This window comes from Nyctereutes procyonoides, unplaced genomic scaffold (assembly GCF_905146905.1).
Source record: "Nyctereutes procyonoides isolate TBG_1078 unplaced genomic scaffold, NYPRO_anot_genome, whole genome shotgun sequence".
Taxonomy (NCBI): Eukaryota; Metazoa; Chordata; class Mammalia; order Carnivora; family Canidae; genus Nyctereutes; species Nyctereutes procyonoides.
The window spans coordinates 32216986-32230400 of NW_026575142.1; the positions used below are offsets into that span (position 1 = coordinate 32216986).

The following is a 13415-nucleotide window of genomic DNA, read 5'->3' on the forward strand; positions in this document are numbered from 1 at the left end:
GGTTGGGATAAGTAGTGGCAGGCTTAGCTTTGCACATTTTAATGAGTGGGAAGTCTCAATAGCTATTAAACCTGAAGCTGGGGGGTACATTTTTAGCTGTGTGTGGAGTATTGGGGTAAAGTTGCTTGATTTGGCGCGAGTTGGTATAATTAAGTGATTGGGCCATTTAGAATGTTGTTTGTATTGCTCTATTTTTCCAAATAATGGCATTTTAAATGCTATCTCACTTTAAAATTTTTTTTTCTCATGTAGGTGTAACTCTGAAATTTAAGCCAATAGAAAAAGTTGATTCTCAACAGATATAAACATTAGAAGTGAGGAGCCAAATCTTTAATTATTTGTAGATGATAATGATTTTCTGTCATGTAAAACTGAGAGGCTAATCTGAAAAAAAATATGACCCAACAAGAGTTCAATTAGTTGTTAGTTGAAAGATAATTATAGGCACTTTTACTGTAATGCAAAAAACATATTCCTGAAAGTCTTGTTTTGCAAAGTTACATATTTAACATAACATGGATTATGAGAAAAGCAGGTTTGAGGCAGACCGTCAAAACCTAGAAAATTGGGACACCTGGGTGGCTCAGTGGTTAAGTGTCTGCCTTTAGCCCAGGGCATGATCCTGGAGTCCTGGGATCGAGTCCCATATCGGGCTCCCTGCATGGAGCCTGCTTCTCTCTCTGCCTATGTCTCTGTTTCCCTCTTTCTCTCTCGGTGTCTCTCATGAATAAATAAATAAAATCTAAAAAAAAAAAAAAACCTAGAAAAAGTTGTTAACCAGAGTAGTCACAAAAACAATGACAATCATGGTAAAATACTAACCCATTTAATAATGGTATAGTAAGTAAAGAGCTTTATTATCAAAAGGTGAAAGAAACTTGAGTTATGGAAACAAGGATAAAATATAGAAAGGTCAGGTTGGACTGTGCAAAGAACATTCTTAAAACAAAGTGGTGACTAAATAGGCCCCCAAGGAAAAAGTGGAAGGGCTGTGGCACACGAGATTGTGCCCCTCCATGGCTAGCTGTTTTAGCTGGTACAGAACAAAGTGCTGGGAAAAATAGCATTTGATGTGACTTCCTCATCATTTTGACATTAGTTACCAAATGTGAGTGAGCCAGTTCATCTCACAGAAGCACACTTCATAGTAAACAGGACTATTTATTAAAAAATAATTTTTAAAAACTTATATGCCATCCATAGCCAGTTATAAAAATAGAAAAAGATCTCATTTACAATGATCATATTATTGAAAAATACTGAGGAACATATGTGATAAAGAGTGTGTGAGGTCTCTATGAAGATTCCTGTACTACTTAACAGGTAATTAAAAAAATTAGAAGATTTGGAAATGTTTACTGTGTTCTAGGATAGGAAGACTTAATATTGTACAGGTGTCAATCCTAATCCAATGGATTTATACATTTTATGTGATTTCATGTAATCTTCAATGGAATTTGATGCTGGATTCTGTTTGCCCCTCCAGATCTTATCTCCACCCTCTGACCTTAGGAAACAAATTAATAGATTACCATTGAGGCTTCCAATAGATTTGACCAGTGAGAGAGTCATGGGGGAGGTCTGATGCTGGATGGCAGGGAAGAGAATGACCTCAGAGTGATTTTTCCACAGCAAGCTGTGATTTTGAACTGTGATTTCTGAATGAAAGGCTAGCTACAATCAAGAGGCTCTTGTCCAAAAGAGTCTTTCTGGACTCGTCATGGTCTCTCTTTTTCTGGTTTTCCTAGTTTCTAGAAACTATCCCTCTTTCCTTTTGGCTAGAAGGCTAACGGTTTTGTTGTTACTGTGTTTGACTTACCATGTCCATAATGAATCTAGTTCTAGTTCTGTGGCATTTCTAACTATTTACACAGCTCACTAATTAAGGATTTTGATAAATCCGTGGGAACCACCAGCAATTGAGCAATATTCGCTTATACCATGATGCCATTTCCACATCTTTCCTCTCAACACAAATCTGTTATTTGTATTCTAGGAAGTTATTACATCTATGGATTGCTTCAAACGCTACAATCATATTTGGCAAAAAGAGAAAGAAGAAATGGTTATGATGTTTATTACAAAAACCCCCTTGCTTTCTGAATTTGAATCTCAGATTCTCTATTTCCAAAAGCTAGAGCAGGAAATTAATGCCGAAGCAGAATGCATCTGTGTGGGTGCCATTGCTCTATACACAGGTTGGTTCATTTTCTTTCAGGCAATCATAAAAATTCAGTAGTATTGTTCTGTCTCCTTACCTAGATTAGTATTCCAGAGAGTTCTAGCTATCTTTAAGATTGACTTTCTTTTGGGCTTCAAGTTTTAAGACCAATTTGTATATTTGTTTTTAATTCCCTTCTGCATGATTATATATTCTGGACTATTTTGAACACTTTGCTGCTAAACATTGCAAATAAATGCTAATTCAGAGAAAGAGGATGAGCATGTTGTATTTGGAATTAAAATTTACTTTTCCTTTAATAAATAATTATAAGCATTTGAGGCTTATCGCTAATGATTTTGATAATGTCCTTTTTTAGCATTTCAAAATATGTTCCAAATTGTTGTACAACAAGCTTTATAAAATGAATGAATATATAATGAGTAGGAAAATCTAATTTTTTTCCAGTTTGATTTTCTTATGCACTACAGGGCTGTAAGTTGCAAAGTATTTATAATTGGTGAACAATAGCATTCTATGTTTTCATACATGCAAGTCTTTTTTTTTAAGATTTTATTTATTTATTCATAGAGACAGAGAGAGAGAGAGAGAGAGAGAGGCAGAGACACAGGCAGAGGGAGAAGCAGGCATCATACAGAGAGCCTGATGTGGGACTTGATCCAGGGTCTCCAGGATCACGCACTGGGCTGCAGGCGGCGCTAAACCACTGCACCACCAGGGCTGCCCCGTGCAAGTTTTTCAAACTGATCTGTGGACAATTGGGTTTTACAGCTGACTTGAAGTTCACTCTGACTGCTGAGACAAAGGCCTGGATGGTTGTCATTGGCCGTCACTGTAACAAAAAATATAGGAGTGAGATGGAAAACATTTTTACACTCGTTGAAGAATTCAATAAGAAACTGAATCGTCAGATTAAAGACTTAGATGATATTCGGATTGCTATGGCAGCACTGAAAGAAATCAGGGAGCAACAAATCTCCATTGACTTTCAAATAGGACCTATTGAGGTAACAGATAATCATTTATTCATTATGGAAATATCTCCACATGTTGAGTGACATTAGCTAAAATATTGACTAAGTCTGGACTATAGTTACAAATGGACGCTTAACCTAAGAACAATTTCAGTAATGATGATACCAAACCTTAAAGGGTACCTTCTGTGGGCCTCTTCTGGTCCTTTACATGGCATCTAAGATTCCTAACTGCAGAACCTGGGGTGAGGGTTTCTGCACAAGTGATCTATTGATGAGTTCCCATAGGAGAAGGAGGTGAGGGAAGCAGAAATGATGAGGTTGATTCAGGTGTTGGGTAGCTAAGTGAGAATGTGATCTTGGCTGTAGACTGATTTCTACTTGATTCCATGGGGTGCTGTGGAGCATGAGGTATACTGCACAGTTGGTCCTACCTTGAGGTAAGAAGGACTGCCCTTTATACCCCCAAGTCAGTTGGTCATTGGCTATAATCTCCCCATGAGGAAGCTCCCATTTAGCTGAGGACAGTTTTTGCAGGGAAAGAGGCAGCTATGATCCCCATAGACAGCACTTGTAGCAGTTGGAATGGGAATACCAGCTGGTAAACAGAACCTGGATGGAGCTGTAGGGGAGGAAAAATTCTTCCTCTACTCTTCAATGTCTTCTAGTTGGCTTAAGAATTAAATTGATATATGACAGATCAATAGGAGAAAAAACAAAGTTTTATTATACATGCACAGAGCCCAATAATGAAATTGATACCTAAAGAAATGTGGTTTATGTATACAATGGAATATTACTCAGCCATTAGAAACGACAAATACCCACCATTTGCTTCAACGTGGATGGAACTGGAGGGTATTATGCTGAGTGAAGTAAGTCAATCGGAGAAGGACAAACATTGTATGTTCTCATTCATTTGGGGAATATAAATAATAGTGAAAGGGAATATAAGGGAAGGGAGAAGAAATCTATGGGAAATATCAGAAAGGGAGACAGAACATAAAGACTCCTAACTCTGGGAAACGAACTAGGGGTGGTGGAAGGGGAGGAGGGTGGGGGGTGGGAGTGAGTGGGTGACGGGCACTGAGGGGGACACTTGACGGGATGAGCACTGGGTGTTATTCTGTATGTTGGTAAAGTGAACACCAATAAAAAATAAATTTATTATAAAAAAAAGGAAAAAAAAAGAAATGAACAAGGAATTGACAGTTCAAATAAAACTTAACTTTGGGAGCTTCAATTAATTAGTAAGGGATTCTAAAGGGAATTTGGGCTCTGGTAGTTGAAAAAGTAACAAGGGTTGTTTATACAGCCTTCTCAGCTCTAAAGGTCCTATCTCTGGTATTAGGCTGTCTCTCAACCTCCTGGTTCAGAGAGGATACCTTTCACATGGAAGGTTTATTTTCTGCTCTCTAGAGAAAAAGTAGGGGAGGGGTCAGAGTGTTCTTTTTGCATTAGCAAAAAGTTTCTTAAGTGACTCTTATTTAGAATAATCAATGTGGCAAAGTGGTGCATTTTAGGGTGGCTTGCCCTTGGTCCCTGGAGGCACTAATAGTGTTCATTCATGTATTAATGTTGTATTGACTCATTTAATCTTTATCAGACACCTACTTTATTTATTTTTTTAAAAGATTTTATTTATTCATGAGAGACACAGAGAGAGAGGCAGAGACACAGGCAGGGAGAGAAGCAAGCTCCATGCAGGGATCCCGGGACTCCAGGATCATGCCCTGAGCCAAAGGCAGACACCCAACCACTGAGCAACCCAGGCATCCCCAAACACCTACTTTAACATAGGAAACTGAGGGTCAAGGAAGTGATGCAGTTTGATTAGCATTACACATTACTTTTTTTAAAAGATTTTATTTATTTATTCATCACACACACACACACACACACACACACACAAAGGCAGAGACCCAGGCAGAGGGAGAAGCAGGCAGGGAGCCCGACACGGGACTCGATACCAGATGCCCAGGATCACACTCTGGGCCGAGTGCGGAGCTAAACCGCTGAGCCACCTGGGCTGCCCCACATTACTTTTTTAATTGTACTGTTTCATATTTTCTCTTCTATATGAATATGTTTGCTCAGGAATGGTTTACTGTGCTATTCTTTTAAATGAGATCAGTATAATTGTAGCATTAAAATAATTCCAGAAGAAATATCTTTTTATTACACTGTAACTTAAATGTATGGACTTAAATTTCTGATGGTGAGGATTGTACACTAATCTCACATTTTCTGCATCCCTCTTTGAATTTTAGAAAATTTTAAATTACCATGATAATGAAGCAGATGACCATGTGTTTGCACTGTTGCTATATTGAGTCAAGAAAATCATATGGTACTCTGTGCCCTTCTTGGGAATTGAAACATAAGGTGAAGAGTCCCTGCTTTATGTAGAACCAGGAACATTGCTGGGAGTTTGAAGAGGAGGCCCAGTAACTGACACCCCTGTTTGCCCCTGTCTGTGAATTCAGACAAAACTATAGTCCGGTAGTCAAGATCAAACAAACACCTAACTGTCGTCAACATCAAAATACAACCTCATTCCTGGTAGAACTTGCTTGGAAGACATGGCTTGGTATACAACCCCCGTATTCCCATTATCACCCAAATTTGTACAGACACACCATGAGCTTGTGAATACTATATCCCAGAATTGTTGAACCTACTCAAAAATCAGAGGCAGCATTGGAAAGCTGCAGGACCCTCTGTTTCCCCACTTTGCTTGATTGGTACTGAGATGCAGACCAGAAGAATGCATTCAAGGAGAAAGAAGAAAGATGGAGAAAGGCACTGGGTTAGGGGTACCCAAATCAATAGTCTCTCCCTGAATTAATGATTAGGTATTCAACTACCTGTATAGGGAGAACTAATGGTGGGAGATCAGGGTAGGAATATTTAGGGAAAATCCTTTTTCATGAAAGCCAATTTTAATCTATTAGTCAAGAGAGTCATCTAGGATTTTTCATCTTGAAGGTAGTGACTTGGCTCAGGCTTCAGTGCATGAGTTCCCTCTTGTGTCTTAGTATTGGAACCTCCTACCAACAAAATGAGATGGGATAGAATTAAAACCCTGATTTATTTTGTTATCCTAATATTAGCAGTTAGATTACTTTATTTTCATTTACTTGATATAATTTCAGTCTTAAAATACAATTAAGGAGCCTAAGTAAAAATACCTTTTATTTGTATAATGATTTATAATTTTTATCGTTTTTGAAATTCACTTAAAATGCTATTTTTTGATATTCGCAAAAATCCTGTGAAGCAGTCAGGGAATTCTCCCATTTTACAGATGAGGAAACCAAAGCTTAGGGGCTCAGTTGGTCATTTAAGTTTTCAGTTTGCAAGAAGAATAGTAGAACTCTCCGGGCCGTTTCCCTAACATGTGGATATTTTCCATTCCAACACTTCAGTTAATGCTTTAATAAATAAATGTATAGATTTATGCATTTGACTGCCATAAATTAAATTTTCCTTCTTTTGTGTAGGAATCCTATGCCCTGCTTAACAAATATGGGCTTCTGATAGCGAAGGAAGAGATGGACAAAGTTGATACTCTGCGTTATTCTTGGGAGAAGCTTCTGGCACGTGCCAGTGAAGTTCAGAATGAATTAGTCTCACTGCAGCCCAGTTTCAGGAAGGAACTTATTAGCACCGTGGAGATCTTCCTCCAGGACTGTCACCAGTTCTACTTGGACTATGATTTGGTACAACTCTAGCTTTTTTTGTTTGTATTTTTTGGGAAGTCTGGGAATGGAACATGCAAAGTGTTTAAAGATTGTACATCAAGTTTAATGAAATTCTCTAGGAATGGGAATTTTATTTTCATGAGGGCAGTCTAAGAAATGAGGAATTTAAAAGGACTGTCCATATTATATGACTATTCTGTTCCTGAAGTTGTTTGATAGCTTTCTAAATTTGTGCAGACAAATACTATTCGCATATGGTTAGTATAGCCCTCCCTTGACAGCTCTCCTTAGTTCCACAAACACCACAGGGTACCTGGCGTGAGCCAGGCACTGCCCTTGGTGCTGAAGGCACAAAGATGGATGAGACAGATGGAGTTCATGTTTTTGTCACTCATTTACGAGTTTTAGTGCCAACTCTTCTACTGGGAATGTTGTATAATATGACCCATTTCTAGCCAATTATAATATACTACAGAGTGGAAATATGTAGAATAAAGGATATGGTTTGTACCTATTGTGTAGGAAAAACACACCAAACCACAAAGTTAATAAACTTATGAGATTGGATTCCTGCAGTAACTTCATGGAAGAAAAAGCACAGAAATCCACTTATTGAAGGTGTTCTAATGTAGGAAAACCTGTTGGGAATGTCAAGATTATAGGTCACTTCACAAGTTGATATGAGAATGGTAAAAACTGAGTTTCATGGCATTAGTGTTGAATTCAAAGCCAGATGTTATATGTGCTTCCTATAGAGTGCTTAGTGACTTTTCTTTGCCTGTGTCACCTAAGAGATGAATAGTACTTGTTTTTAATTTTCAAATTTTCTTGAAATTGAGAGGTTGTGGTATTATTTAGAAGTTGTGGTATTTTTTAGACTTGAAAATATTTCCAAACGAGTCACTTTCCTGAGTCCTTTTCTACAGTTAAAAAATGAAGTTTTCTATCATTTATGTGACATGCCTGAGAGCTAACTTTGACATGCAAATACTTTGAGCTCATAAAATCCATAAGCAACATTTCATTCTATTGTATATTTAACTTTTTGTTTCAGAATGGTCCAATGGCTAGTGGCTTGAAACCCCAGGAAGCCAGTGATAGGCTTATCATGTTTCAGGTAATCTTTTTAATTTCTATGACCTTCTAAATGACCAAAATGTATTTTAGGCCCATACATTTATTTCCTTAATATGGAAAGGCCTATTGTGGAATGTTTTAAAAAAAAATGTGAGTTGGGATGATTATAATTAGAGTTAGTTTCTATGTAACTAGCTATAGTTATTTACTATTCGTACTTGCATGTGCTCAGAGATCATACATGCTTGCTTATTTGCCAGTTTTTAAAAGTTTACATGTTTATTCATGTGTAAATCATCTTGATAAGTTTTCACTTATGTTTTCTTTAGAATCAGTTTGATAATATCTATCGAAAATACATCACCTATACTGGAGGAGAGGAGCTTTTTGGTCTGCCAGTTACTCAGTATCCTCAGCTTCTTGAAATAAAGAAGCAATTAAATCTTCTACAGAAAATATACACTCTGTACAACAGCGTCATAGAAACTGTAAATAGCTATCATGATATCCTTTGGTCAGAAGTGAATATTGAAAAAATCAACAATGAACTTTCAGAATTCCAGAACAGGTGAGAAATTAAATGTTTAGCATGCCCAGAGCTCTTGAATCTCAAATGCTTTCTTTTTTTTTGATGGGCTGTCAAATTCTCTTCTTTTTTGATGGGCTGTCAAATTCTCTTCTCACCCTTTGATGTTTTGAAAGCACATTGTGCTGCATTGCCATTGTCTATTGACATCACCCTTGTCAGACACTATTTATTAATTACCCCTGTGTGTGCGAGGTGAGACAAGCACATCCTTTAAACCTGGATGAATATGGTCAGGGGCTTTTCTGCATCTTGGAGGGAGCTGATCTGTATTTATATTACACTTACCAACATTTGAAGTTTATGTGAGATGACTTCCTGTAATAAAAACAAGAGTCCTCTGATTTTTCTATATCCTTTAAGTAGTGAACCCAAAGAAAATAGAGGGTCATTTGTTATTTTTGTTTGTTTGTTTGACAACCTGGTATGCTCTGTTGTGCTTTGTACTTATAAGCCTCTTAATACATGTTTGTAGACTTGAATTTAACTGGGAGGCACCTCTATCTTTTAAAATAATGCCTTTTTTTCTAGTTAATTTTTATGAGGTAATTGAAAAAAAAATCTTTCCTGATTGAGAGGAGCAATTTTCTATAATGTAGAATAGTATGTTATATTAACGTTATGTTAAGAGTATGTTAAATTAATATAACATAACAGATATCCTGTGAGTCATGAGATTTGAAAATATGGTAGGTATTCAAAATGACCATTTTTTTAATAATAAATTTATTTTTTATTGGTGTTCAATTTGCCAACATACAGAATAACACCCAGTGCTCATCCCGTCAAGTGCCCCCCTCAGTGCCCATCACCCATTCACCCCCACCCACCGCCCTCCTCCCCTTCCACCACCCCTAGTTCATTTCCCAGAGTTAGGAGTCTTTATGTTCTGTCTCCCTTTCTGATATTTCCTCACACATTTCTTCTCCCTTCCCTTCTATTCCCTTTCACTATTATTTATATTCCCCAAATGAATGAGAACATATAATGTTTGTCCTTCTCCGATTGACTTATTTCACTCAGCATAATACCCTCCAGTTCCATTCACGTTGAAGCAAATGGTGGGTATTTGCAAAATGACCATTTCTGATGGAAATGCTAGCAGACAGTCTTGGATGGGCTACGTCCAGGCTCATCTTTGAATCACCACTCATGGTGGCTTTACTTTACAGGTGTCGGAAACTGCCCCGGGCCTTGAAAGACTGGCAGGCTTTCTTGGATCTGAAGAAGACCATTGATGATTTCAGTGAATGTTGTCCGCTCCTGGAGCACATGGCCAGTAAGGCCATAATGGAGAGGCACTGGAAAGCTATAGCTGCTCTCACTGGGCATACTATGGATGTGGGGAAAGAAACCTTTAAGTTAAGAAATATCATGGAGGCCCCTCTTCTAAAATACAAAGATGAAATAGAGGTACAGTTGATAGAAAGTATGATGTGGTGGGGCATTGGAAGATCTCATGGGATTTCTTTTGATAGTATTCCTACATTACGGATTATGGGATCAGTAAACCATTCTAAGGACATTAAAACTTTTCTAGGTATTGAGCTCTTCATTCCTTCATCAAATTTTTATGTGACAGGTTTTGTGTTAAATGCTGGGGACATAAAGATGCATTTCTGCATTCATAGGTCATTACATAATTTGTGTAGTGAAATAATTATACGTATAAAGGTATAGTTATAAAATATGGTAAATACCATTGAAGTAAAAGTATCTGCCCTAAGATGGCCTACAGTAATAGGCTTAACCTGTTTAGGGGTTGGGAGTTGATAAAGTTGTGGGGGTACATGCTTATGACTTCCAGGGGTACATGTTCATGTGCTTGTGTGGTGAGGCAGGGAGGAGCTTGGAAAGTGCAAAGAAGATAGTGTCAGGCAGGTGGAGCAGCAGGTGTGAAGGGTCTGAGGTGTGTTTGGGAAACCAGAGGAATGTCAGCATGGCGAGTGTGTGTTACCAGTTTTGGTCTTTGGACCAGTGGGTAGGTGTCTGAGAGATCTCTTTTGAGCAGAGATGACATGGTTGGATTTGAATTTTGTAAGGATCACTGTGGTAACTGTGTGGAGAAAGGATTAGGGTATGGGCCAATGAGAATGATGAGAAAGTCAACAAGGGGGTTATAAGAATATCTCAGACAAGAGATAATGGTGTGTTGGATGAGGGGGCAGGTAGTGAAGCTGAAGAGAGGAGGAAAGATTGAGGAGATTTTTAGAAGGCAAAGCTAGGTAGAATTTGGTGAGGGAGGGAACATAGTAGGAGAAAAAAAGGGCGGAGCTAAGGGGGAGCCCTAGATTTCCTGCTGAGAGATCTTGGTGAATGATGGTGCTTATCACTGAGATAGGAAATTATTGGAAGGGACTTAGATGAAAGACAAGATACAAAGAACTTGATTTGGGGCATGGGTCTGATATTTCACAGAATGTGTTTGGGATTCCCTGTAGATCCAAGCATAGAGGCCCAGTAGGCAAATGGATGTGGGTTTTACCTGGAGACATGAAAGGGTACAGACTTTGTGGGTGTAGATGAGCTTACCCAGAGAGCGGGCACAGTATGAGATGGAAAGAGGGCAAGGACAGGGCTTGACTAATGGCCCAGGAATAAATGGCTGCAGAGGAGCCTGGGAAAATCAGGTGCAGAAATCATACTGCATTGATTTAGCTCTAGAATTAAATCAGAGACATATTAAATTTTGAGTCTTTGATTAGAGTTTCGAAATTTAAAAGGTTATTACATTATCTGTTTTTTATCCAAATGGAGATAAAAATTGACATATAGCATTGTGTAAGTTTAAGGTGTATAATATATTGACACGATACACTTATATTGCTACATGATTGTCATCGTGGTGTTAGCTAGTACCTCTGTCGCGCCACATAATTATCATTTCTTCTAGTGGTGGTAACAGTTAAGTTCTAGTCTGTTAGAAAGTTTAATATTTATAATATAGTTTTGTTGTGTATAGTCCATCTCCAGGATTTATTCATCTCTTGTTTGCAAGTATGTACCGTTAAACGTCTGTCTCTGTCCCCCTCTGCCAGCCTCTGGTCACCACCATTCCACTCTGTTTTCTGAGTTAGGTTTTTCAGATTCCACATATAAGGGATATCACAGAGTATTTGTTTCTGTCAGACTTATCTCACTTATCCTAATGCCCTAAAGGTCCATCCATGTTGTCGCTAATGCAGGATGTCCTTCTTTCTCACGGCTGAACAGCATTCCATTGTTGCATGTCTTTTCTGTCATCTTTCTTTCTCAAAGAGTGTGGTAGGAAATTTTACAAATTAAAGTTCTGTTGTTTAGTAATATCTCTATCTTCATCTCTTTCCCTAATTGTATATATATATACACATACACCATTTATTATATTGCATTTACAGCTGGAAAAAAAGTGTTTATAGATACGGATGAAGCAAATAGTGAGGCTAGGACCTTTGCTGAATCTAGACTGTTCAAGAAGGATGTGTGACTTTCAAGTGATAAAACTAGAGCTTGCAATTTTCATAGGACATCTGTATCAGTGCAATGAAAGAGAGGGACATTGAACAGAAGCTGAAGCAGGTGACCAGTGAGTGGGACAGCAAAGCATTCACCTTTGGCAGCTTTAAGACCCGTGGAGAGCTCCTCTTGCGGGGAGACAGCACTTCAGAAATCATCGCCAGCATGGAGGACAGCTTGATGTTGCTGGGTTCCCTACTGAGCAACAGGTAGGAAGTCCATCTTTCCCCTGAGATTCGGGAACCCTTGTAACAAACATTTTAAGGGAAATTCATTTTTAAAATGCAGCAATAGCCCCCATATGATTTACTTAATGTTAAACATCCTTGTTTTAATTTTAGCCTTTGGCACGTCATGTATAATCCTGTTTTTATTTCATTATCCTCTATTTGTGGGATGTGTCTGAGACCATCAACTGGACAAAGTAATGTAACATGTAATTAGCCACTTAGATCTTGCAGAATGTTTCAACTTTGCTGCTGACAAGCCTCACTGCACAGCTGACAGCTCGACAGGCTCTGGAGTCCAGGGCAAATTAGGCTGAGTTTCAGAATAATCGTTCTGTTTGGGAAATCATTGTGCCAACATCTGTGGACTAGAAACTCTTAGTTGTGTACATACTTTAATGAGATGACAGATTAAGATGGAGAATGAACTTAATTCATAAAGAGAAGTAAAACAGCACATAATGGTTCTAGTCTCACATTTCTGTTTGACAGTTAACAGCAAAGCCATCACACTTTGGACACGTGAGTCTTAGACTCATGAACTTAACATTTCCTTGGTTCATTGCTTCCCTTTGCTCTTTCTGAAATAATTTTTTGTTTTCCAGCATCTTTTCAAATATATGGTAATAGGTAGCATGTGAGTATCTTTGAGATATGAGTTTATTGCATTCTTTCAAATGTCACTCCTTTTTTCGTGTATATGTGTATTGATAATTTTAATGAAAGGATTAATAACCCCTTAATACTATTTAGATAAAAATTTCTCTTCTTCACATTTACTTGGTTACTTGGTTTTATATGTAATATAAAATTAGATCTTAGATATTTAGACCATTGATAACCTTTACTCTGAGCTGCTTAGGATTTGACAGTTTTAATGAATTTGGTTGTGATTAATATCCAAGTAGAATGAAGGACAGATAGAAAATAAGAGAGGTAGAAAATGTACACATATAAATTAGGTAGAAGTAATCTATGTTAGCGATTGGTCAACTATCCTTACTAATGGCATTGAATCCACAGACAAGAATTGTGTGAGGAACACAATGTTCAATACAAATTTACTGAACACCTACTATGTGCCTTGTGCTCTTCTAGGTGTTATGGATAGAAGAGTGAATAAAACACAAACCTCCATTGCTATGGAACTGCATCCTAATGAAAAGCATA

The 13415-nt window shown here is 37.8% G+C and overlaps 1 protein-coding gene across 1 annotated transcript in view; it reads left to right on the plus strand.

Annotated features, from left to right (window-relative positions):
* Window positions 1-13415, plus strand: part of DNAH5 (dynein axonemal heavy chain 5) — a 297281-nt gene that overhangs the window by 134717 nt on the left and 149149 nt on the right. Inside the window, exons 23-29 of the mRNA XM_055308486.1 lie at window positions 1997-2198; window positions 2954-3189; window positions 6660-6878; window positions 7915-7977; window positions 8267-8505; window positions 9696-9936; window positions 12028-12227. Coding sequence (XP_055164461.1) covers window positions 1997-2198; window positions 2954-3189; window positions 6660-6878; window positions 7915-7977; window positions 8267-8505; window positions 9696-9936; window positions 12028-12227 — 1400 coding nt within the window. The remainder of the gene's footprint in view (window positions 1-1996; window positions 2199-2953; window positions 3190-6659; window positions 6879-7914; window positions 7978-8266; window positions 8506-9695; window positions 9937-12027; window positions 12228-13415) is intronic.